Consider the following 27106-nt stretch of genomic DNA (forward strand, 5'->3'; position numbering starts at 1 on the left):
AACCTGGAGAATATCCCCATGCGGTGAACTTTGTTGCCGTTACTTGATCACAAGCAGCCATGAATGTATTTTAAACATGATACAATAAAAATCCTGGATTTTAAATTTCTGGAGCTGGATCTTTCTTCCTTTTCTTGGGGTTACCCTTTGGGTTGCATGGCGCACCAGCAACATTCCGGTGATTAATGGATATTGTTCTCCGTCCCCATCGCCGCTATGCCTCAGCCTATCTAGACGATATTATTGTGTACAGCTCTGAGTGGGAAAGTCACTTAGCAAAAGTACAGGCAGTGATAGACTCTGTGCGACAAGCAGGGCTAACTGCCAACCCAAAGAAGTGTTCTATAGGGTTGGAGGAAGCTCGGTACTTGGGTTATGTCATTGGGAGAGGAGTTCTCAAGCCTCAAGTAAACAAAGTGGAGGCAATTCAGAACTGGCCCCGTCCTCTCACAACAAAACAGGTAAAAGCCTTTTTAGGTTTGGTGGGATATTACAGGCGGTTCATTCCCAACTTTGCAACCCTGCCCGCACCTTTAACAGACTGCTTAAAAGGGAGGAAATCTGTGATGGTCCACTGGAATGATCAGTTAGAGGAGGCCTTTACAAAGTTAAATGGGGTACTGTGTGGTACACCAGTCCTGATCACTCCAAATTTTGAAAAAGAGTTCGTTGTGCAGACGGATGCCTCTGAGATAGGGCTTGGGGCCGTGCTTTCTCAGTAGGTTAACGGGGAAGAGCATCCTGTTAGTTTCCTAAGCCGGAGCTTACCCCAGCTGAAACCAGGTACAATATTGTAGAGCGAGAGTGCCTGGCCATTCAGTGGGCACTTAAGTCATTGCGCTACTATTTCCTGGGGAGAACATTTCGGTTGGTGACAGATCATTCCCCTCTTATGTGGATGAGTCAAGCTAAGGAGAGGAATGCCCGAGTCACCAGGTGGTTCCTGTCCTGCAAAATTTTTCATTTTCAGTAGAACATCGGGCAGACTACAGTGGAATGCAGATGCCCTGTCCAGAGTTCATTGTATGTCATGTGTCCACCCCTTTAGGGTTGAACATAGGAGGGAGGTATGTGGTACAGTAAAGGGTGTTTTACTGGATGGGGGATACATTTCTCCCAGCAGGTTAATGTTTGGCTGGGTGTTTCCTAAAGACAGGACCTGTGATGTCATGGTCACGTGATCAGCCCATGTGATGTTTACCTCACTTGTAGGAGGGGTTATGGGCTATGTAATGGAGGTTGGTGTTTGGCACATGGTGAGTGTGTCTAGAAGTTACAGGAACTTGGCTGGACTTAGCCTGAACTTGTATACAGGATCCCCGTGCCGCAGGACTATAGCAGCAAGACTCTCAACAACCCTGGGAATGGCACCTGACGGATGCCACAGACCTGGCAGTCGCTTAGTTAAGCCCGTCCCGTGCAAGGGGTGAGTCTGGGACCAGTGGTTCTCCAAGCTGGAGTATATTTATGTTTTTCTTTACTTTCTGTTAATCTGCTGTTTGCAACGTGACATTAAACCACTGAAATTGGACTTTAAGCCTGTGTGTTGTCTCGTTACTGCAGCCCTGCCATTACCTACCAGATCGAATCCCTACAATAGATATAATCATAATTTGTTATAACTAACTGCATTTAGTTACTATACCCGGGCAACGCCAAGCTCTTCAGCTAGTTTATTAATAATTTTGTGTGGTATAACTATCTGATATAAAGGTGTTGTAAATTCTCTCACTGGCTTCCCTCTGGTGATTACTGAAGACAGTGGAGCTGGTCAGATGGAGAGTTCTCTTTCTGAGCTCCCTCTGGTGGTTACTGGAGGTAGTGGAGCTGATCTGATTGACAGAGGCTTGCCACCTGATAATGAGGAAGATGATTGGAGCTATGGGGCATCTGATTGGGATTTAAGACAGCTGACTCCCTCTATCCCTGCTAGTGATTTTTTCCTGTGCCTCCTGAGGTCTGATGTCTCCTGCTCTTTCCTTGCATGTTCAGCTAAGTGGTTCATTTGCTATTCTGTTTGCATTTGATATGGTTTTATTTATCTCTGCTTTGTGTGGGTCAGCTAGCTCCGGCTGGGGCTGTGCTGAATCACCACCCATATATTACTGCATGAGCCAGTTTGTTTTGCCCCCTTTTATATTGGTCTCTTTTTGCTTTGCTTTCAGAATATACCAGAGTGCTGATATAGTGTGGGGCGAAGTCGTGTGACTTCAGTGTTTTTTGCATCAGACGTGTTGGATCTTTGCAGGGTTTTTTGCGTGATTGCAGACAGTGTCTTTCCTTTCCTGTCTAGTCAGTGTCAGTGTGGGCCCCATCATTTGCTCAGTCTATTTTTCTGCCTGCGTTTGTATTTTCATCTTGTCTCACCGACAATATATGTTCGGGGGCTATTTCTTTGGGGTCTCTCCGGGGCAGTTTAGACTTCCCCTTTCTTGCTTTAGGCTTAGATAGCTCTCCGGCTGTGCCAAGGCATCTAGGATCATCGTAGGCACGCTCCACGGCTACTGCTAGTTGTGTGGACAGGATCAGAGGTCTGCATCCGCTTAGTTACCAACCTCTCCGGTTTTCTGTGGCTTAGGCTGGGCCTGCTAGCCTCCTCGGTGCCCATTCATAACATAATCACCAGCCTAACTGTAGACTCTAGGGTACTTTAAAGCAGGAAAGAATATTAAAAAAAAAAAAAAAAAAAAAAGGGTCAATTTTTTTTTCATATATTTTTTCTGGGGCTGTAGGATAGGAGGATTTTTTTTGTCTAAATGGAGACTAAGCAATTGTCTGATTGTGTTGAGCAGCTTGAAGTGCGGGGAATTTCTGCCTATCTCATTCAAATCATCTGCTGTTGAACCAAAAATCCCTACTCATGATGTGTTTTCTGGGGATCGGTCTAAATTTTTGAATTTTAAGAATAATTGTAAACTATTTCTTGCCTTGAAGCCTAACTCATCGGGGAGCTCGGTGCAGCAGGTTAAAATTGTCATCTCCTTGCTGCGTGGCGATCCCCAGGATTGGGCTTTCTCTCTGACACCTGGAGATCCTATCCTGACTGATGTGGATGCATTTTTTCAAGCCTTGGGGTTGTTGTATGCTGAACCTAATGCTATTGATCAAGCTGAGAAAACCTCATTGGCATTGAACCAGGGTCAGGATTCGGCAGAGTTATACTGTCAAAAATTACGAAAGTGGGCGGTCCTTACTAAATGGAGTGACAATGCCCAAGCAGCTCTCTTTCGGAAGGGTTTGGCAGAAACCATAAAAGATGTTATGGTGGGATTTCCTGTTCCCTCTGGTCTTGACGAATCTGTCATTGGCCATTCAAATTGATCGGCGTTTACGTGAAAGGTGGCAACGCCTCTCGCGTGGTTTTACAGTCGAAGGAACGTCTGAACCCATGCAATGTGATAGAGTTTTGTCTAGGACGCAACGTCAGGAGTTTAGAAGGCGTAATAAGTTGTGTTTTTTCTGTGGGGACGCCTCTCATACTATTGCTGTCTGCCCTAAACGAGAAAAGCGTTTTGCGCACACATTTTCGGTGGTCAGTGTACAGCCTAAGTTCCTTCTGGCGATTACCCTGATCTGTTCCTTGTCTACATTTTCCTCTAATGCTTTTGTTGATTCAGGAGCAGCTTTGAATCTTATGGATTTGGACTTTGCTAAACGTTGTGGTTTTCCCTTGATACCCCTGCGGACTCCTAAGGATTACTGGGAACGCCTGTGCGGGACGTCGGAAGGTAAGAATAAGACCATTTTTTATTTTTTTTTACATTCTATCTTTTACTACTGATGCCGCATAGGCGGCCTCAGTAGTAAAAAGTTGGTCACACTTTGAAAAGTTGTTAATGGCTAATAAAGGCAATGAAAAGTTGTTAATGGCTAATAAATTGCTCAGTAGCACAGATGAACCATCAGAGTACGCTAACCTACATGAGTTGATAATTTTACAAAGTTATCTAATCTATTCTAGAGCTTTTGTTAAAGTAGTTTTTGAAACGTCAGAATATAATGCTCGGCATTTGCTTACAACTTGCAGGACATATTGCTTTTGTTCTTCATCTTTTGTCAGAAGGTCGTTAAAGTCGGTTACTTCCTACCTCTTTTAATTTTTCTTTCCTAACTTTTGGATTTACAACCCTAGCGTGCTCTGATGGTTCATCTGTGCTACTGAGCAATTTATTAGCCATTAACAACTTTTCATTGTCTGTAATGGTGGGATCAAAAAACGATAATCCCACCAAATCTGCATTCAAATACCACAAATGGTTCGAAAATTTGGTCAGGGCTATTTCTGCAATGTTGTTGTCACATTCTTTATAGTCTAACAGACTATGCAAAATACCTAAATCTTAAAATACCTCAATTTGGATTTTTTCAAACTTTGAGCGACGAGCGGCACGGGTTAACGTCGTTTGATCGAGCTCAAATTTTGGCTATCTCAATATCTGGAAAGGGGAATCGTTTTGTGGGGTCCAGACGGACAAAATTCCGACATCGATTTTTTGCGGTCACCCTAGTGTGCACTTAGCCTTAAATATCAGTACCCGTTACCCGAGATTTCTGATTTATTTTCCAGAGTTAAAAGTGCCTGTTGATTTACCAAGTTTGACCTCAGGGGGGCGTATAATCTTATTCACATCAAGCATGGGGATGAATGGAAGATGGCGTTTAATACTTCGGAGGGACATTTTGAGTACCTGGTGATGCCTTTTGGGCTTACTAATGCCCCTTCTGCCTTCCAGTCTTTTATGAACGATATTTTCCGGGACTTTGTGGATAAGTTTTTGATCATTTATCTGAATGATATTTTGATATTTTATAGTGATTGGGATTCTCATGTGGAACATGTTCGGACTGTGTTCCGGATTTTGAGGGAAAATTCTCTGTATGTTAAGGGATCGAAGTGCCTCTTTGGTGTACAGAGGATTTCATTTTTGATATTCATTTTGTCCCCGTCTGCTATTGAAATGGACCCAGCCAAGATACAGGCCATTTATGATTGGGTTCAGCCCACTTCTTTGAAGGCTCTCCAGAAGTTTTTGGGTTTTGCTAATTTCTACCGTAAATTTATAAGTAATTTTTCTGGTATTGTTACACCAGTGACTGATTTGACCAAAAAGGGCGCTGATGTGGTGAATTGGTCTCCAGAGGCAGTTTCAGCATTTCAGGAGCTTAAGCTGAGATTCACTTCTGCTCCGGTTCTACGGCAACCTGATTCCTCACTCCCATTTTAGATGGAGGTAGATGCTTCTGAGATTGGTGCAGGAGCCGTTTTGTGGCAAAGAGATCCGGTGACTAGAGTTGAGCGAAACGGGTCGAAAAAATTCATGAAACGAAACCCGACCCTAGGATGAGGTCGGCCACGAGGTCGGCGACTTACGCGCCAAAGTCGCGTTTCAAAAGTTTGTTTTGCGCTCTTTTTCAGCCAATCAGGATCCACGGACACTGTGGGCAACGTGATGACATAGGCACGGGTCACCACCATCTTTCAGAAGGGCATGCAAATGATTGGCTTGCTTTGGTGGGCGTCACAGGGGGTATAAAAGGGCGCGCACGCCGACCGCCATCTTACTTCTGCCGATCTTAGTATAGGGAGAGGTTGCTGCTGATTCTGTAGGGAGAGCGTTAGGCAGGGAAGAAGACAAAAAAACTGCTTCTGCTGCTAGCGATTTGGCCTGCACAACACACAAGTCACTGTGTGTGCAGTGCAAGGGGAGGCTATATTGTGGTGTATCAGTGGTGTTGGTTGTTGGGCTGCCTTTTAAGGCTTCCTGACACGCTGGCATTGCTGTTTACCCACTGCTCCGCAAACTGCTTTTTTAAAAGCAATCCAATCTCCCTTATCCTCTCGTCACTTTGGTCACAGGCAGCTGTGCCATCGAGCGTGTCACATAGCGCTCAGATATCAGTGGGCCTCACACCATCCACAAGTGTCCAGTGTCCAAAAGTGTACGCAGAGATTCAAAATCTCCATTATCCTCTCGTCACTTTGGTCACAGGCAGCTGTGCCATCGAGCGTGTCACATAGCGCTCAGATATCAGTGGGCCTCACACCATCCACAAGTGTCCAGTGTCCAAAAGTGTACGCAGAGATTCAAAATCTCCATTATCCTCTCGTCACTTTGGTCACAGGCAGCTGTGCCATCGAGCGTGTCACATAGCGCTCAGATATCAGTGGGCCTCACACAATCCACAAGTGTCCACTGTCCACAAGTGTGTGCAGAAATTCTAAAACTCCCCTGTCCTATAGACACCTTGTACCTTGTTTTACATTACTATATAGTTTGTTGGATTTTGTCTACATTTCTACCAAAAATGAGGAAGGCTGGTGGAAGAGGCCGTGGAATTGGGCGGGGGTTGGCAGCTGGTAATGATGGTGTTGGTGGTGGATCTGATGGTAGTGGCAAGAGCAAAATAGGACCGAATGCAGGAGGTGCTGACCCTGCGTCATCGTCTGGCTACAAAAGGCCTCGAACGCTTAGTTTTCTAGGAGTTGGCAAACCGCTTTTAAAGGCAGAGCATCAGGAAAAAGTTTTGTCTTACATTGCTGACTCAGCCTCCAGCTCTATCGCCTCCTCTTCTTCAGTTGTAAAAAGTAAAAGCACTGAGTCGTCATTGGAGGCTCATGTTCATGAACCACACCTTTCCTTGTGTCCTTCACCCCAACCAAGATTGAAGGATGACGCAGGCCATACTACTGATTACTCCATGGAGCTGTTTTCACATACCATGCCTGGATTATCAAGTGAAATGGTGAATTACCCAGGCCAAGATGAATCTGACATGGAGTGCACTGATGCACAGCCGCTGATGGATGATTCTGCTGGTACATTCACTCAGAGCACTACATTGTCCTCGCAGTGTACAGAGCCAGATTCTGACCCTGATGAGACTCAGGTGCCCCTTCCCGCACACTATACCACCATACACGGTGACACAGAGGAAGGTGCACATGACATAGAAGAGGAGGTGATGGATGACCCAGTTGTTGACCCAGATTGGCATCCATTGGGGGAAGAGGGTGCTGCTTCCAATAGCTCAGATGAGGAGCATCCACAGCAGACATCGACATCGCAACAGCTGTTATCTGGCAGGCCCGGAGCACTCCAAAGACAGGTTCCAAACATCAAAAGAGTTGCTGGACAGCTTGTCCAGAGGGTCAAAAGATCACAGCGTGCTAGGCCGCAAAATGTCTGCCAAAGTAGGAAGAGTGCAGTGTGGCACTTTTTTGAATAAAATCCTCATGATCAGGCCAAGGTTATCTGTAAGAAGTGCGCAAAGACCTTTAGCCGAGGGAAAAATCTGAAAAATTTGAATACCAGTTGCATGCTTAGACATTTAACCAGCATGCACTTGCAAGCATGGACACAACACCAAACCTCAAGTGCCACATGTGCAACTGATCACAACGAAGGTAGTCAGCAATGCTACATTGTTTCCCCCACTGTAAGCCCACCGGTTAGCACAGCAGCAAATGTTGAGGTGTCGTTGCCAGGCCACAGCAGTCAGGGAATCCCACTGTTATATCAACGAAAGACTGATTCTAGGCCATCAGAAAGAACACCAACTCCATCACCATCATCAACCCTCTCTCAGTCCGCCCTGTCCACCGCTACTTCCACCATATGCAGCTCTCAAGTCCAGCTCACCCTCCCAGACACTATGAGTAGGTCAAGAAAGTACCAAGTCTCTCATCCGCGTACACTGGGTTTGAACGCCCACATTGCCAAACTAATCTCGTTTGAGATGATGCCCTTTCGGTTGGTGGAAAGCACAGCTTTCCGTGAACTCATGGCCTATGCAGTACCATGCTATGACCTACCCAGTCGCCACTTCTTCTCTCGCAAAGCCATCCCAGCCCTCCACCATCATGTGAAAGACCGCATTGTCCATGCACTCAAGCAGTCAGTGAGCGGAAAGGTGCACCTCACAACTGATGCATGGTCCAGTCGGCATGGCCAGGGCCGTTACGTGTCCATCACTGCGCACTGGGTTAATGTGGTGGATGCAGGGTCCACAGGGGACAGCGGTGGTGGGACAGTGCTGCCTAGCCCACGGTATAGGAAACAGTTGGCTGTAGGCGTTCGAACCTCCTCCTCCAGAAGCGACAGCTCGTCCACAGAGCGCAGTCGTACGAGCACTCCATCTGCAGCTGCCACTGTTGCACACGATGTGTCCCCCTATCGAGCAGCTAGTGGAAAGCATCAGCAGGCTGTGTTGCAGATGATGTGTTTGGGCGACAGACACCGCCGAGGTGCTGGCCGAGTATTGAAGCGACAAACTGAGTCATGGCTGGGCAGTGTACATCTTGAGGCAGGCAAGGTAGTTAGTGATAACGGCCGTAATTTTGTGGCAGCCATAGCCCTTTCAAAACTCAGCCACATACCTTGCTTGGCTCACACCTTGAACCTGGTGGTGCAGTGCTTCCTCAAAAATTATCCGGAGTTAACAGCCCTGCTCCAGAAGGTGCGAAGACTGTGCGCGCACATCCGCCGGTCGCCTGTACACTCCGTTCGTATGCAGAAGCTGCAGCGATTGCTCCACCTTCCCAACCACCGCCTCATTATCGACATTGCAACAAGGTGGAACTCCACCCTGCACATGGTAGAGCGGCTGTGCGTGCAGAGGCAGGCCATAATGCATTTGTGGGAGGATACACGGCCAGGCACTTTGAGAGCAGACATGGAGTTGACAGGTGTGCAGTGGTCGAAGCTGAAAGACCTTTGTAAAGTCCTTCAGTGTTTTGAGGAATGCACACGGCTGGTAAGCGCAGACAACACCATCCTAAGCATGAGCATCCCACTTATGCGTCTGCTCATGCAAACTTTGACGCACCTTAAGGAGCAGGCGTCTGCAGCCAATGTTGATGAGGAGGAAGAGGAGGAGGGAATCCTTGATGACATTCAGCCATTGTCTGCTCAGGGACCTCTCCTGGACGAGGTGGAGGAAGAAGAGGAGGAGGAGGAGGATGATGGGGATGATTACTTAGGGGAGGAGGATGCATCTCGTTTGGCAAGTGAAAATGTTGGCGTGGCAAGGTCTGGTACAGGGTTTGTGCGTGACTGGAGGGATGTGGATTTTCCAGAAAGTGCTCCTCCACCCAGCACTCGCAGTGCATCATTGACACCGGGAACATTGGCCCACATGTCAGATTATGCCTTGCGGATCCGGCCTCTTTTAGACATCCGGTGTCAGGGGTCCGGCGGCCTGCGGCGAATAGCCGGGCCGCCGGATCCGGCCTGCAGCAGTGACACCGGATGTACATGCGGCCCCTGATGCGGCTTGGAGGACATTTAAAGGAGCCGCAGCACCGGGGGTCGAGAGAGCCAGCCGGAGAGAGATCGGGAGGCGAGAGAGCAGCCAGAGAGACAGCGGGGGACAAGAGAGCAGCCAAAGAGACAGCGGGGGACGAGAGAGCAGCCGAAGAGAGAGCGGGGGACCAGAGAACAGCCAAAGAGACAGCGGGGGACGAGAGAGCAGCCAGAGAGACAGCGGGGGACGAGAGAGCAGCCAGAGAGACAGCGGGGGACGAGAGAGCAGCCAGAGAGACAGCGGGGGACGAGAGAGCAGCCAGAGAGACAGCGGGGGACGAGAGAGCAGCCAGAGAGACAGCGGGGGACGAGAGAGCAGCCAGAGAGACAGCGGGGGACGAGAGAGCAGCCAGAGAGACAGAGGGGGACGAGAGAGCCAGCCAAAGAAAGGTATGGAGCGTATGGAGAGAGAGAGAGAGAGAGAGAGAGAGAGAGAGAGAGAGAAGGAGGGGGAGAGAGAGAGAGAGATGCGCGCCGGGCACTTGTGGGGTTAAAACTCATAGTGCCCGGGCATGCGCAGATGAAAAAGCCGGTCCGGCGCTGCAAAAAAACGTTGCAGCCAACGTTTTTTGCAGACGCCGGACGGCGCATGTTTGCCGTATCCGGCAAAACCCGGAGGCGCCGCATGTCCATCCGGAATGATGCGGCGATCATTATATTCTATGTGAAAAAACCGGATCCAATTCCAGATCCGGTTTACACAAATTTCGCCGCATCATGCCGGATTTAAAAAAACGGATGTGTGAAAGTAGCTTAAAAAGGGACCCCCACATTGCCAAAATGATGAACGATGACGACTACTGGTTGGCCAGCATCCTGGATCCACGCTATAAAGGCAAATTACAAAACATCATGCCACAGGAGAACCTTGACCTAATATTGGCTAATAAACAAGCAACTCTGGTAAATCGGTTGCTTGAGGCATTCCCAGCACACAGCAGCGGTGATGGTTCTCACACGAGCCGTACGGGCCGGGGGCAGCTTGGCAGAGGTGTTCGTGGTGCACACAGCAGAAGTGGCGTTGGAGACAGGGGTTTCATGACAATGTTGTGGACTGATTTTTCAAATACCGCTCACACAACTGGTAATACTGCATCGATGGAAAGTGACAGGAGACAGCAGTTGTCAACTATGGTTACAAACTACTTTTCCTCCCATATCGATGTTCTCCCACACAGGTCATTCCCCTTTGACTATTGGGCCGCTAAACTGGACACCTGGCCTGAATTGGCCCAATATGCCTTACAGGAGCTCGCTTGCCCAGCTGCAACTGTGCTATCGGAAAGAGTCTTCAGTGCAGCTGGATCAATCCTGACAGAAAAAAAGGACCCGTCTGTCAACCCAAAATGTGGATGATCTAACCTTCATTAAAATGAACCACGCATGGGTTTCCAAGGATTTTGTCCCACCTTCCCCTGATGACACATAGGGTGACAGAAAAATGGCTTGCTTTGGTCCACCTCTTCCTGGTACTTCACCTATTTCGCCTTTTGCATCAGCTGAATGTCCAACATCAACATATGCCACTTTCTAAAACTCCCTAACTGTGCTGCCTCCCCCCCATGGCCGGGGTCACCACCTAGCGCACGACACCGTGCGAGTGCCATTGCCCTGGACAGGTGGGTAGGCCGACTCTTGGGCGCGGGCACTGCCACAGGGTCCCTCATAGTGCAATCAAGTGTCTCTGACGGTGGTGGTGCACACCCGCCATCAGACACACCGCTGTACTATGAGGGTCCCAGTGCCAGTACCGACGCCCATGAGTGGGCCCCCCTTGCTTGGCCAGGGCCCCAGCATTTGCAATCTTTGCCTCTCCCTGCTCCTCCGCTGTGTAATCTGGGCCGTCAAATCCATACTGTGCCTGACACCGTCTGAGCCTGCCTCCTGAGACATATATTTTGAATGTGTACGCTATCCATACATGTTATCCAGGGATACGGTACCCTTTCTAACCTTTGTGCAATGACGTGCAATCCATACTGGGCCTAACACCGTCTGAGCCTGCCTCATGCTGTATAGACATATTTTGAATGTGTACGCTATCCATACATGTTATCCGGGGATACGGTACCCTTTCTAACCTTTGTGCAATGACGTGCAATCCATACTGGGCCTAACACCGTCTGAGCCTGCCTCATGCTGTATAGACATATATTTTGAATGTGTACGCTATCCATACATGTTATCCGGGGATACGGTACCCTTTCTAACCTTTGTGCAATGACGTGCAATCCATACTGGGCCTAACACCGTCTGAGCCTGCCTCATGCTGTATAGACATATATTTTGAATGTGTACGCTATCCATACATGTTATCCGGGGATACGGTACCCTTTCTAACCTTTGTGCAATGACGTGCAATCCATACTGGGCCTAACACCGTCTGAGCCTGCCTCATGCTGTATAGACATATATTTTGAATGTGTACGCTATCCATACATGTTATCCGGGGATACGGTACCCTTTCTAACCTTTGTGCAATGACGTGCAATCCATACTGGGCCTAACACCGTCTGAGCCTGCCTCATGCTGTATAGACATATATTTTGAATGTGTACGCTATCCATACATGTTATCCGGGGATACGGTACCCCTTCTAACCTTTGTGCAATGACGTGCAATCCATACTGGGCCTAACACCGTCTGAGCCTGCCTCATGCTGTATAGACATATATTTTGAATGTGTACGCTATCCATACATGTTATCCGGGGATACGGTACCCTTTCTAACCTTTGTGCAATGACGTGCAATCCATACTGGGCCTAACACCGTCTAAGCCTGCCTCATGCTGTATAGACATATATTTTGAATGTGTACGCTATCCATACATGTTATCCGGGGATACGGTACCCTTTCTAACCTTTGTGCAATGACGTGCAATCCATACTGGGCCTAACACCGTCTGAGCCTGCCTCATGCTGTATAGACATATATTTTGAATGTGTACGCTATCCATACATGTTATCCAGGGATACGGTACCCTTTCTAACCTTTGTGCAATCACGTGCAATCCATACTGGGCGTGAGAACGGCTGGCGAGCTGTTAAGCAAGCTACAGCACCTGTCCAGACAAGTACAGGGATTCCCTAGCGAGGAGACTTATTTGATTGTTTTCAATGTTGGGACAGCAATTTTTGGGGAGCACTATACTCTGGAGAATGAAAGATGGGGCCCACCATACACTGGAACATTCCAACGGTGGACATCAGACACTGGAGCAGCATTTACAGGGCCCATTATACACTAGAGCATTAGAATTGGGGCCCATTATGTTTGGAGCATTATTTGGGCCCATAAGACAGTGGAGCTTCATCCATGGGGACCAACATATACTGTAGCATTATGTGGAGCTCATCATATACTGTTTCAAACATTATATGGGACCAATGATTTTGTATGGAGAAATAGATGGGCCTCGTCATGAGATGTAAAAAGTGAGGTATTTTTCATTGTACTATACCGCTATTTCTCTGCCGTATCGGAGCATGATGAGTTGTGGTATGTGTTAAAGGGGCGCTCTTTCGCCCAGGGCACATGAAAACCTGCAGCCAGCCCTCCCCCCCCACTAATTTAGCCAAATAACCCCCATTTTTCAGTGCGTAACTTGTATTATGAAGTTAATTAAGGTTGACAAGCTTAAGTAAGAAGAATTGATGCTTTTGGCATTCAAATGGGCACTGTAGGTGTGTTTCCTGTCCTCCTCTCACTGCCGACTTTTATTCCCCATTGACTTACATTGGGTTTCGTGTTTCGGGACGACCCCGACTTTTCCCTATAATCGGACGATCTTGCTCGACCTGACTTTTGGAAAAGTCGGGTTTCACGAAACGCGACCCTAAAAAACCAAAAGTCGCTCAACTCTACCGGTGACTTCTAAAATGAATCCCTGTGCCTTCTTTTCTCGAAAATTCTCCCCATCTGAAAATAACTATTATGTGGGGAATCGGGAATTGTTGGCCATGAAATGGGCATTTGAAGAGTGGAGACATTGGCTGGAGGGAGCTAGACATCAAGTTGTGGTCCTCCTCGACCACAGGAATTTGATTTATCAAGAATCAGCCAAATGCTTGAATCCTAGACAGGCTAGGTGGGCCTGGTTTTTCACGCGTTTTAATTTTGTGGTCTCTTTTCTTCCGGGCACTAAGAATGTTAAGGCGAACACCCTTTCTAGGAGTTTCTTTCCTGATTCTCTTGATGTGACCGAGCCTACTACCATTCTAAATGAGGGTGTAGTTCTTTCCGCCATCTCACCCGATTTGAGACGTGCCCTGGAGGAACTTCAGGAGGACAAACCTGAATGTTGCCCTATGGGAAAATTGTATGTCCCTGACCAGTGGAGGAAAAGAGTAATGTCTGAAATTCATTGCTCCACGTTAGCTGGTCATCCAGGTATTTTTGGTACCAGAGATTTGGTGAGTCGGTCTTTTTGGTTGCCTGCCTTATCTCCTGATGTCAGGAATTTTGTGCAGTCCTGAGGGACTTGTTCTCGGTCCAAGCCCTGTTCTCGTTCTAGTGGGTTGTTGATGCACCTGCCGGTGCCCAGAAGGCCATGGACTCATATCTCAATGGATTTTATTTCCGACCTTCCTGTCTCTCAGAGAATGACTGTTATCTGGGTGATCTGTGATAGATTTTCTAAGATGGTCCATCTTGTACCACTCCCAAAGTAGCCATCTTCTTCTGAATTGGTGCCCTTGTTTTTACAACAGGTGGTTCGGTTGCACGGGATTCCTGAGAATATTGTGTCGGACAGAGGAGTCCAGTTTGTTTCCAGATTTTGGAGAGCTTTTTGTTCCAAACTGGGAATTCAGTTATCTTTCTCCTCTGCATTTCATCCTCAGACCAATGGACAGACTGAGAGAACAAACCAGACTTTGGAATCCTATTTGAGATGTTTCCTATCTGCTGATCAGGATGACTGGATCTCATTTTTGCCCTTGGCCGAATTCACGCTAAACAATAGGGCTAATTCTGCCACTTTGATGTCACCCTTTTTCTGTAACTTTGGGTTTCATCCTCGATTTTCTTCAGGGTAGGTGGAATCTTCGGCCTGCCCAAGTGTGGATTCTTTGGTAGAGAGAATGCAGCAGATTTGGGACCAAGTGGTGGATAAGTGTCCCACTCTCAGGAAAAAGCCGAACGGTTTTCCAACCGGCATAGGACCATTGGTCCCCGGTTTAAAGTGGGTGATATGGTTTGGTTGTCTTCAAAGAATATTCCTATGAAGGTTGTGTCTCCAAAATTAAAGCCAAGATTCATTGGACCCTAAAAGATTTTGAAAATCCTTAATCCCGTTTCTTTCCATTTGGCTCTTCCAGTTACGTTTAACATTCATAACGTGTTCCATAAATCCTTGTTGAAGAGGTTTGTAGAGCCAGTAGTTCCCATGGCAGCGCCTCCTGACCCTGTATTGGTTAAAGGTAATTTGGAGTATGAGGTAGAGAAAATATTGGATTTTCATTTGGCTAGACGGAGACTCCAGTACCTGATCAAATGGAAGGGTTATGGCAAGGAGGATAATTCTTGGGTCTCTGCTTCTGACATTCATGCCGAAATATTGGTTCGTGCTTTTCACCGGGCCCATCCTGACCGGCCTGGTGGCGTGGATGAGGGTTCGGTGACCCCTCCTCAAGGGGGGTACTGTTGTGAATTCTCTCTCTAGCTTTCCTCTGATGATTACTGAAGATAGTGGAGCTGGTCAGATTGAGAGTTCTCTTCCCGGGCTCCCTCTGGTGCTTACTGGAGGTAGTGCAGCTGATCTGATTGACAGAGGCTTGCCACCTGATAATGAGGAAGACGATTGGAGATCTGGGGTTTCGGATTGGGATTTAAGACAGCTGACTCCCTCTATCCCTGCTAGTGATTTTTTTCCTGTGCCTCCTGAGGTCTGATGTATCCTGCTCTTTCCCTGCATGTTCAGCCAAGTGGTTCATTTGCTTTTCTGTTTGCATTTGATATGGTTTTGTTTATCTCTGCTTTGTGTGGGTCAGCTAGCTTCGGCTGGGGCTGTGCTGAATCACCGCCCATATGTTACTGCATGTGCCAGTTTGTTTTGTCCCCTTTTATATTGGTCTCTTTTTGCTTTGCTTTCAGAATATACCAGAGTGCTGATATAGTGGGGGGACGAAGTCATGTGACTTCAGTGCTTTTTGCATCAGACGTGTTGGACTTTTGCAAGGCTTTTTGCGTGATTGCAGACAGTGTTGTGAGTTCATTTTACCCTTCACCATTGAGGTATGATGAACTCCCTCTTCTGGTGAAGGAAGGTAGTGAGGCTGATTACAAAGCACCTGAGCAGAATGATGATGACTGGGTGACTGGGATTGCTGACTGGATATAAGGCAGCCGACGCCCTTCTGCCTTGCGGGTGATTACTCTGAGGGATTCTTGGAGACCAGTCTGATTCCTGCTCCTCAAAAGCTAAGTTTTCTGCTCTACTTTTTGCATTTGTGTTTTGGTTTTGTTTTGCCTTGTTTTTCCTGATTTCTGCCTTTCCCTGCTGGGTGAGCTGAATTCCTTTTTGCTCTGTCTTCAGATAATACCTGAGTACTGATATAGTCTTTTTGAAGCCTAGCGTCTTCAGGGCTTTTTTCCCTATCAGTCTGTTGGCTCTTGTTTTTGAGAGGGTTTTGGCGGATTGCAGACAGCAGCTTTTCTATTCTGTCCTATTTAGTTAGCTTGGGCCCCATCATTTGCTCAGCCTATCTTTCTATCTTTGTGAGTGTTTTTTCATCTTGCTTCACCGTCATATGTTGGGGGCTGCCTATTGCTTTGGGGTCTGCTCTGGGGCAGTTTAGATTTCCCTTTCTGTCTTTAGGCTATGTAGTTCTCCGGCTGTGATCGAGGGGTCTAGGGCACCGTAGGAACCCCCCACGGCTACTGCTAGTTGTTGTTGTTAGGTTCAGGGGTCTGCAATCCGATAGCTGCCAACTTCTCTGGTTTTCTGGACTTAGCTAGTATTTCTGTTTTTGCCTCCTACGGTGACTCATTCATAACAATACAGTGTCTTTCGTTTCCTGTCCTGTCTAGTCAGTGTGGGCCCCATCGTTTGCTCACTCTATTTTCCTACCTGCATTTGTGTTTTCATCTGGTCTCACCAACAATATATGTTTGGGGGCTATCTATTCATTTGGGGTCTGCTTTGGGGCAGTTTAAACTTCCCCTTTCCTGCTTTAGGCTTAGTTAGCTCTCCGACTGTGCCGAGGCATCTAGGATCATCGTACGTACGCTCCACGGCTACTGCTAGTTGTGTGGACAGGATCTGGGGTCTGCATCCGCTTAGTTACCAACCTCTCTGGTTTTCTGTGGCTTAGCCTTGGCCTGCTATCCTCCTCAGTGCCCATTCATAATATAAAGGCATAAAAATGTAAAGTTTGAAAATTGCTAAATTTACAATTTTTTTGACAAAATTTTTGATATTTTCATAAATAAATACAAAATCACACAGCTCAAAATGTACCACTACCATGAAATACAACATGTCACGGAAAAAAAAAAAACAATCTCAGAATGACTGGGATACATTGAGTGTTCCAGAGTTATTAATACTTAAAGAATATGCCAAATTTTAGAAAGCTTAACAGTGTCACTTTAAGGTCAAAATTGGCTTGTCACTAAGGGGTTAAGCTGGAGACAACCTTGCTCATAGAGCACAATTTTCACCTCTAAAGTCTGCCACAACCTTATCTAGACATCAAGGAGCAATTTACTACTTGTTCAAGTTGTACAAGTAGTAAACTACTTGACTACTTGTTTACTTTTCTAGGCAAGATTTACCACCATTGTGCAGCCACCCATGTGGTTTAACTTTGGTCTTAAATGTTACCTTAAGATGAGATTGATGTAACTACTTTTATGCCCAAAGATTACAAAAGTATTCTCAGAGTGATACCTTTATTGGCTAACTAGAAAAAATAGATTTGCAAGCTTTCAAAGCACAGGCCCTACTTTTTTCAGGCAGGTTTGCAAATATAGTTCCAACAGTGAAACATGGTGGTGACAGCATCATGCTATGGGGGTGTTTTTCAGCTGCAGGGACAAGACAACTGGTTGCAATTGAAAGAAACATGAATGCGGCCAAGTACAGAGACATCCTGGATGAAAACCTCTTCCTGAGTGCTCTGGACCTCAGACTTCGCCAAAGGTTCACGTTCCAACAAGACAATGACCCCAAGCACACAGCTAAATCAACAAAGGAACGGCTTCAGAACAACTCTGTGACCATTCTTGACTCGCTCAGCCAGAGTCCTGACCTGAACCCAATTGAGCATCTCTGGAGAGACCTGAAAATGGTGTGAAAAACTTGTTGCATCATTCCCAAGACTGTATTAGCTCAAAAGAGTTCGTCAACTCAATATTGAGCAAAGGGTCTGAATACTTATGACCATGTGATATTTCAGTTTTTCTTTAATAAATTTGCAAACATTTCTACATTTCTGTTTTTTTCAGTAAAGATGGGGTGCAGAGTGTACATTAATGAGAAAAAAATGAACTAAATGAACTTTTTTAAATTTACCAAATGGCTGCATTGAAACAGAGTGAAAAATGTAAAAGGGGTCTGAATACTTTCTGTACCCACTGTATGTTTGCCATGTTCAGTTGGAAGCTATGGAGTAAATTCAATTAGTGTTGAATTGATTCAATGCATCTCGAATATCTTGTATATTCTTTGCAAAGTTGTTTAAGATTTTGAAAGAGTTGCTTCTCTGTAGTTAGAAACCCACTAACAATAATATTAGCAAAATGCTGTAGAAGCAGACAGTAAATAATTTTCTGTTTTGGGGGGATGGAGGGACCTTTGCACTTTTTTGCCTTTTAGTGCCAATAATAATTAAAAATATATTGACTAGTTAACTTTTTTAAACCATGTCAACTTGTAAATAATTTTAGATACCTGCAACTCCAAAGGGTCGCCTTAATCCTAAAGTGCACTTTTTTATATTTGTTTCTTTAAGGTCCATTCTTCCAATTCTCACAATTTGACACACTAAATAAATTCTGTCTCTGTTAAGATCCTTAGTTCCAAGATCCTAAACAAAATAATACAAATACATTATTTGAAAAAACAAATGTCTATGTGCAAAAAATACAGTACCTCAGAAATTCTTCAAAAAAGAATATTTAATACAAGAGAAAAGAAAACACAAGTCTATTATATCCTTCAAGTAGCATCTAGTAGACTTTGTGCAATGTCAAACAAGGAGGCCATTGTTAGGCTTCCGATTACAATACCCAATCATTAATCAAAATGAAAACAATATTTAAAAAGAAAATTATATTTTCTTAGTGTAAATATAATATTCATGCTATAATCCACTGAAATACAAAGTTTTGCAGTTTATATTCTAATATAGCCCTCTAAATTATGTAGGGATCTGGAAAGAACCTGAAACATTCTCCCTCATGTAGTAGTACCCACACTTCTGCTAGTATAAAATATTATAAGTCAATATGTCAATCTGCACTAATGAAATAATTTGTACTAGAAAATCAATCTAATTGTATATAATTCTATTAGCTACTTCTAACTGTTAATTAGTGACACTAGTGCATTATATGGCACATGTTTTGTAGTTATTTAAAGAAAATCATCTATAAGTTTTATTTTATGCCACTATTGTGTGTTATGTGGAACACCTATTGTTTTTCAAAATGCATCAATACATTTCTCCCATATACATTAGGGTGCAGTAATGGTGTAGGGGGTATGATATATTACGGTAATGCTCTTGCATTTCTCCTTCATCCCCGTGCCGTATATTATCAGTGTATGTATATTTGTTAATACATAATGGTATTGCCACACGATTGTCTATATAATGGTACTGCTACACTGTAAAGTGTAAAACCATTCCTTGCTAACTGTAAATATATGTGTATATTGTTAACCTGTTGCACTGCATATATATATATATATATATATATATATATATATATATATATATATATATATATATATATATATATATATATATATATAGTATAGGGTAAGTGTAGTTACTGGTTTGGCCAGTAGACGGGGGCATTATAGTGTACAGAGCTTTCAGCTAGTGAATAGGATAGGAAAGGGTTGACAATAGGAGGGGCTGCTGTGTAGTAAGCTAGGAATGTTCCTTTAGGTAGTGAGAAAGGCGAGGGTGCCTGAATAGTCCACGTGGGCTCTAGACCCAGGATGCCGCAGCAGTCACGCAACGTTAAATAAGAGAAGCTTAGCCATTCGAAGTCTATAGGACAGAAGTATGCAGCAGGATTGTAGCAGTTCATAGCTGGAGAAAGGAAGCGGTCTGGGAAAGTACAGGGAGCAGATTGGGCGAAATGTACAAGAGAATCCCCAGGCACACAGAGTCTGAACAGGGAGAACGCTGCAGTACAGCCTAAGGCACTGTTACCCCATAATGTACTGGAGGACGAGGAACTGAGAACAGGGAAAGAACAGGATGAGAACTGCATGAAACTTGCTGTTGATGTTGTAACTGAAAAGAATGTGCTGCCAAGTTGTCGAAGTAAAGTTTCACTTTTTGCATTTGAACCGGACTGTGTCTCAATTGCTCAATTGTTACAAAACCAATTGCATAAAGGCTTCAGCACCACAGTGGATTCCCTGATGGCGCAGTGAGAGAAGATACAGGTATGCTGGTGAAAGAATGCTGTTTTCATGTAAGAGGAGGCCAGGGCTCAGATACCCCTGAGTGCTTGGCCATTACAGTCCTGGAGCAGCGGCAACCGTAGAAGAATATAGCAGGCCCGGGACAAGCGCAGTCAGCGACAGAAAGCAGGAGAGGGTGAGTACACCATGGCTCTTGACCCCAGATGGATGGTCCCTGCCTCAGCCCGCCACTGCGAGAGCTGTTGCCTGGTCCCTCGCCCCTGTTGAGTAGTCGTAACCGCCGCCGGTCCCCTAGCTCCGGGCCCCCCCGCGGCTAGTTCTTACCTGCTCCGGTCCGCGCCGCCGCTTCCTCCCTCCTCCGGTCCACGCACGCCTCCTTCCTCCTCCTGCTCTTGCGCGCCCCGCCTTCCTGGTCTCCCAACACCGGCGACCCCGCACATGTGCATTAGGGCGTGGGCGCGCAGCCATCGGGTAGTTTAACCCTGCGGTGGGCGGCGGCCGATTAGTGGCCAGCCTATCGCCTACCAGCAGGGGATATATCAGGCGTCTCCCACAAGGGGAGGACGCCTGATTATTGTGTGTCCATACCTGCTCTAATTTGGCCGCCTATAGGTTCCTATAGGTCTCTTTTTGTCTCTTACGTTCCCTAGTCTTGCTGTCTCTACCTGTGTTTGCCCTGTCTTCCTGCCCATCATCTGTCCTGCCTACTCCTAGTGCCACTACCTTCATCTACCCGGTTCCCTGTCTCTGTTCCGTCCTATGGTGTCCATTCTGTTCCCTGCCCAGCATCCAGCCCTCTGTCCTCATCCTCCTGCACGGAGTTCCGGGCCTTGGTAAGCCTCGCCAGCCGGTTGCCTTCTCCAGTCCCTCGAGCCGCCCCTCTCGGTTCCAGCAGTCACGGTTCTGCCCTCTGCGGTCCTGCCCCTAACGATCCCTGTACAGGGGTCGGTCATCACCTGGTGCGCTCGACCCAGGGGCTCCGGATCCGTGACCCAGAGGGTCCACTCTCGGACGTTATCTCTTCCTGAACATCACAGGGCCTACTGTCAGCAAGGCCATGTCCCTGGGGACCTAGCACTTCCATCACCCAGCGGAGGGCCCTTTCCCAACTCCCAGGCAGGCCACATGGAGTGTGGGGGATCACCTGGAGTTATATGTGGGCCTGGAGCAGGCGCAATCGGCCCCTGTTCACCCAATCAATGAACGGCAAGATTTTGCCCCTCTCCTGTCATTGTGGCGACAGGAGGACATGACACCTGTGGCTGCAGGGTCGTCTACTGGAGTACGGGCATGGGGCCCGACGTGGAGTGGAACAGCATGGGTCACTTGCCGCTGAACTATAAATATGTCTGCAAAAAGAAAAAAAAGGAGATGTGCTTGTTGCACCATGGGAAAATGTATCAGGACTGTTCAGCATCCCTGCGGGCAAAGAAGCCTTGGAGCACCCTAAGAGATGGGTGTAGTACGGCCAGATGGCCTAAGTGAATGAACATTGGATATTTTTGTTTTATTTGTTGCGCCTGTTGCACCCTTTCTGCTGGAAAACAAGAACTTTGTTCCCTAACCCTGGACTCTGTGATGCTTCCGGATGGAGGAGAAAAATGGCTGGACTCAATGAACATAACTGTGCTTTCCGCAAGGGAAGGGGGAGCACATCTCCAAAGACTGCAGACCCAATACACTTTGTAGAAATGTTTAATCCCGCCAGACGGGACTGTGCTCTCCTCAAGAGAAGGGGGAGCTTATCCCCAAGAACTACGGACCCCAAGCACAGGTCATTTTGACATATCTGTGTTAACTCACTGAATGGGACTATAATTGGTGAACTTCACACGGAGGATTGTGAACCAGGATTATGTTCTTGCAACACGGACTGTGCTGCACCATTTTGTGGACTTGACTCATGGAGAGTCACTTTTATGAACATTTGGATTATCTCATGTTACTTCCCTGTATGGAGTATAGGTTGTTAAAAAATAATGGTTTAAACAGTATTTTGGTTGGGGACAACCAAATTAAAGGGAAGGAAGAATGTAGGACATATGATATATTACGATAATGCCCTTGCCTTTCTTTTTCGTCCTGGTGCCGTATATTATCAGTGTATGTGTATTTGTTAATACATAATGGTATTGCCACAGGAATAAGTGTATTACCATGTCTATACAATGGTACTGCTACACTGTAAAGTGTATTACCGTTCCTTGCTAACTGTATGTATATATGTGTATATTGTTATACTGTTGTACTACTGCTATATAGAGTGTATAGGGTAAGTGTAGCTACTGGGTTGGCTGTTATGAATGAGTCACCGTAGGAGGCAAAAACAGAAACAGAAATACTAGCTAAGTCCAGAAAACCAGATAAGTTGGCAGCTATCGGATTGCAGACCCCTGAACCTAACAACAACAACTAGCAGTAGCCGTGGGGGGTTCCTACGGTGCCCTAGACCCCTCGATCACAGCCGGAGAACTACATAGCCTAAAGACAGAAAGGGAAATCTAAACTGCCCCAGAGCAGACCCCAAAGCAATAGGCAGCCCCCAAAATATAATGACGGTGAAGCAAGATGAAAAAACACTCACACAGATAGAAAGTTAGGCTGAGCAAATGATGGGGCCCAAGCTAACTAAATAGGACAGGATAGAAAAGCTGCTGTCTGCAATCCGCCAAAACCCTCTCAAAACAAGAGCCAACAGACTGATAGGGAAAAAAGCTCTGAAGACGCTAGGCTTCAAAAAGACTATATCAGTACTCAGGTATTTTCTGAAGACAGAGCAAAAAGGAATTCAGCTCACCCAGCAGGGAAAGGCAGAAATCCAGAAAAACAAGGCAAAACCAAAACACAAACGCAAAAAGCAGAGCAGAAAACTTAGCTTTTGAGTAGCAGGAATCAGACTGGTCTCCAAGAATCCCTCAGAGAAATCACCCGCAAGGCAGAAGGGCGTTGGCTGCCTTATATCCAGTCAGCAATTCCAGTCACCGAGTCATCATTCTGCTCAGGTGCTTTGTAATCAGACTCACTACCTTCCTTCACCAGAAGAGGGAGTTCATCAGACCTCAATGGTGAAGGGGAAAATGAACTCACAACAGTTGGCCACTAGATTGGGGCATTATAGTGTACAGAGCTTTCAGATAGAGAATAGGATAGGAAAGGGTTAACAATAGGAGGGGCTGCTGAGTGGAAAGCTAGGAATGTTTCTTTAAGTAGTAAGAAGGGGGAGGGTGCCCGAATAGTCCACATGGGCACGAAGCCCAGGATGCCACAGCAGTCACACAACATTAAAGAAGAGAAGCTTAGCCATTCAGAGTCTATATGACATAAGTATGGTGTCAAGCAGCAGGATTGCAGCAGTTCATAGCTGGAGAAAGAAAGCAGTCCGGAAAAGTACAGGGCACAGATTGTTTGACATGTGGCAGATAGTTGCATGGGCTGATGCTCTCAGGACAGTGGCGAAACGGACAAGAGAATCCCCAGGCACAGCGAGTCTGAACAGGAAAAACGCTGCGGTACCATCTATGGCCCCTTTCACACTTCAGTTTTTTGCAATCATTCACAATCCGCCAGGTTTTGAAAAAAAACGGATCCTCATCACCATCCTCAAAGATTTCAAAACGGAGCTTGCAACGTTTTTTTTTCTGGCGGATCCTCCAGAGACTAATTTAACCCGAAATTCTTTCTGGTTGCCAGACAAAATGAAGAAAAAAAAAAATCTCGCTCTCTCGCTCTCTCTCTCCTTCCCAGCCAGCGTTTCCTTTAAATTTCCTCATTTTCAGGATCCGTCTGAAAATGGATCCTGTGCCATCCGTTGACATCAGTTCAGAACGGATCCGCTTCTCTGCCTTTTTGGAGGATTTGAACTGATGCAAAAAACTCAAGTGTGAAAGAGGCCTATGGAGCAATGACTCCGTAATGTACTGAAGGATGTGGAACTGAGTACAGGGAAAGAACAGGATGAGAACAGCATGGAACTTGCTGTTGATGTTGGAACTGACAAGAATGTGCTGCCAAGTTGTTCAAGTAAAGTTTCACTTGCTGCATTTGAACCGGACTGTGTCTCAATTCTTCCAATCCAATTGCAGAAAGGCTTCAGCACCACAGTGGAATTCCTGATGGCGCCGTGAGAGAAGACACAGGTATGCTGGTGAACGAATACAGTTTTCATGTAAGAGGAGGCCAGGGCTCAGATACCCCTGAGTGCTCGGCCATGACTAAAGTCCTGGATCTCCCTTACAATGGCACTCAAGCCCATTGTTTAGGCATAATTGTATTGTACTAAAGTATGGAAAAACAGGCTAACCCTGAGTCTAACTAATACACAGATGAATGCAAAGAATTCACAGCAGGAGTCCTGATGGCCTCATACCAAAAGTGCACAGTAAATAAAGTGACCATAATGCATTAGATGAAAAAGGCCAAAATTGGCATAAATACACCCATGTAAAACACATTAGTATTAGCATTTAATGTGGATGTCCGGCCTTAGGGTACAAGTCTGCATTCACTCCAGGTGCTATCTAATGTCTCTCTCTTTCTTTTCCTCGCTCCCCCATAAAACATACATATTTGATAAACTTACACTTTAGGCACACATCATAATTTTACAAATAACCAATCTTGCTGAAAAAAAAGTGGAATAAAAAGCTATAACTGGCGTATTACACAGAGCAAACAGATATATTTTAATTTTTTTTAGCAATCTATAAAAACTAAATAATCTGAAAATGCCCAGGTTAACCACAATCACATTAACTGTAATAGACATTTTGTCATTTTAAGAGAAATAGGAATAACTGTACTTACAGTGAAAACGACCTTTAGATTGTTCAGCATGTCAATTTCTTTAGGAAAACCTTTACTTCCCCATCTGATCAAATAATTCTCACTGTCACCAAAGAAAATCTTTTTTTAAAATCACGTTTTTATGACAATACATTTTAATAAAGCACTGATGTAAAATATTAATAATATTCTATCTTTATATCTAGTAAATCTAAAAAGACAGTGTTGTAAACAGTCCACATCAAGGAAAGAATTTGATAATCAAACGAGCTGTGAGAAAAGACATAGGCACATTGGTTCAGAAAAAAATATTTTTTTTATGGATAATAAAATTATGCAACTTACCAACTTAGTTTTTGGGGGTTTGTTTTTACAGAATTCATTTTTACGACATTCATTTTGCTTAGTCTGTGAAAAATTACAGACATGTGAATGGACCTATTCACTATTAGGCTGTGTGCACACACAGAGGGTTTTTTAGCGGATTTGCCTATATATCCGCTATAAAAACGCTAACAATAAGCTTCCCATTCATTTCTATGCATTTTGCAATTTTTGTGCATATTGATGCATTTTTTACCGCGAAAAAACAGCTTCGCGGTAAAAAACGCAGCATGCTCATTAATTTCGCTGATTTTTCTGCATTTCTGGCTATTTCTATGCGTTTGGAACCGCGCGGAAAAAACGCAAAAAAACGTGCATTTTTTGCGCAAAAAACGTGCAGAAAAAAAACACGCGGTTTCTGGGAAGGGAGTCCAGCTTTTAAGCAGAAATTTTCTGCTACATGTGCACATAGCCTTATATGTATGTGTTATCTGAAATCACGGATAGCACTGGTACACAAAAATGGATGTGTAGTGTAGTTTTGATAAAATTACTGTTTTTTTCAGTAGGAGATTATCACTAGAGAAGAGCTGAACGAACCTTACAAGGTTCAGTTCGATTTGCCGAACGTTTGGACATTCGCAGAACGTGTTTGATGAAAGTACACGAACCCCATTACACAACACATTAAGGGGTGACAAAAAGCTTCCCAAACAGCTAAAATTAAGGACAAATACCATAAATAGTGGTATCAATTGACCCACAGTAGAACCTTTTATAATGGCAAAGCAGAAATTAGTCATGGGCTATGCATGAGGTATCAGGGTCTGGCTCAGCATTTACGGCTTGGAAATGAAGTTTCAATGAGGACCCGGTGGTTAATGGAGTGGTGTAAGCCTTCTTAGCTGGGAGCCCTGAAACCTCTTGCAACACCTTTAACTTTTTTTTTTATTCCAGCCACACTCAGATGTAGCAAACGTCAGTTTCAACTACTATTGGTAGAAAAATGTAAGGAAAGTAACACAGGTTGTTGACTGAAAGTAAGTACAGGCATGCTTGTCCTGAAGCCCTACTTACACAGGCAACTCAACAGATGGAGACCCAACTTGGATTCTCAACATTACAAAAAATAATTGTCTCACACCACTAAAGTGACATAAATTTCAACAGAGTAGAAACATTTATAAACATTGTAACATCAGCAGCAGTAGCAACAGCAGGCACAGAAGACACCACACATGTTTGCTTATCCGTCAGGACAGCACCAGCAGCTCTGAAGACATGTTCTGTGCGAACACTGGCTGCCAGGTATGACGAAACCTCCAATGCATGACAGGCGAGCTCAGGCCACTAAAATTTTTGATGACCAAAATGCAAAGGGTCCAAACCCCTCCGATGGCATTGATATTGAGCTTCAGATACTCCTGCACTATCCTCTCCATTCATAGACTTGTAAATTGTTCTGCTGGTGTATGGGCTGATCTAAAAAATGTGTTTAATGACTCACAGAAATTGCTTATGCCATTTACACTGCTGTTGCTAATGTCTTTGCAATGACACCTTCACGTTCCGGGGTTGGACATCTAGACCTGGGATGCACACTGTGCGCTTCATTGCTGTGTTAGGGAAAATCACTCTTAAGATTGTCTACAAGAGTGTTTCGATACTCCAGCATGCGCGCAGGGTTGGACTGAGGCACCAGGACACCGGAGAATCCTCCGGTGAGCCCCAGTTCCTGCCTCCTTCTTTAGTCCCTGCCCTGCGAACTGTGCTCCGAGCGGTGCACACACTATTCTACAACCGGCAGCAGTGAGTAAGCTATGCAAATGATGTGAACAGTGCAGCCGCGCGGCAGCTCTTTCACATCACCTGCTGCTACTGCTGGCTTCTAAGCGGTGAGCTGTGCACAGCATGTCTGTGTGCACTGTAGTCTGCAGATGAGAGCGCCGTCATCCACCTCACCTGCTTCCTGCCTGGCGCTTTCTGTCTGAGACAGCCCGGCAGGATGATATCATCCAGCCCGCTGTCTCAGACAGAAAGCTGCTGGCAAGTCAGAGGCTGCTGGGATGTGCTGCTGTGGAGAGGTGAGCT

General features: G+C 45.6%; 1 protein-coding gene across 1 annotated transcript in view; it reads right to left on the reverse strand.

Annotated features, from left to right (window-relative positions):
- DOCK2 (dedicator of cytokinesis 2) overlaps positions 1-27106 on the reverse strand; it is a 1017649-nt gene that overhangs the window by 842682 nt on the left and 147861 nt on the right. The window contains exons 9-10 of the mRNA XM_073573729.1: positions 24713-24794; positions 18197-18332 (exon numbers count right to left, since the gene is read on the reverse strand). Coding sequence (XP_073429830.1) covers positions 18197-18332; positions 24713-24794 — 218 coding nt within the window. The remainder of the gene's footprint in view (positions 1-18196; positions 18333-24712; positions 24795-27106) is intronic.

This window comes from Dendrobates tinctorius, unplaced genomic scaffold, assembly GCF_039654945.1.
Source record: "Dendrobates tinctorius isolate UK_male_01 unplaced genomic scaffold, ASM3965494v1 ptg000036l, whole genome shotgun sequence".
NCBI lineage: Eukaryota > Metazoa > Chordata > Amphibia > Anura > Dendrobatidae > Dendrobates > Dendrobates tinctorius.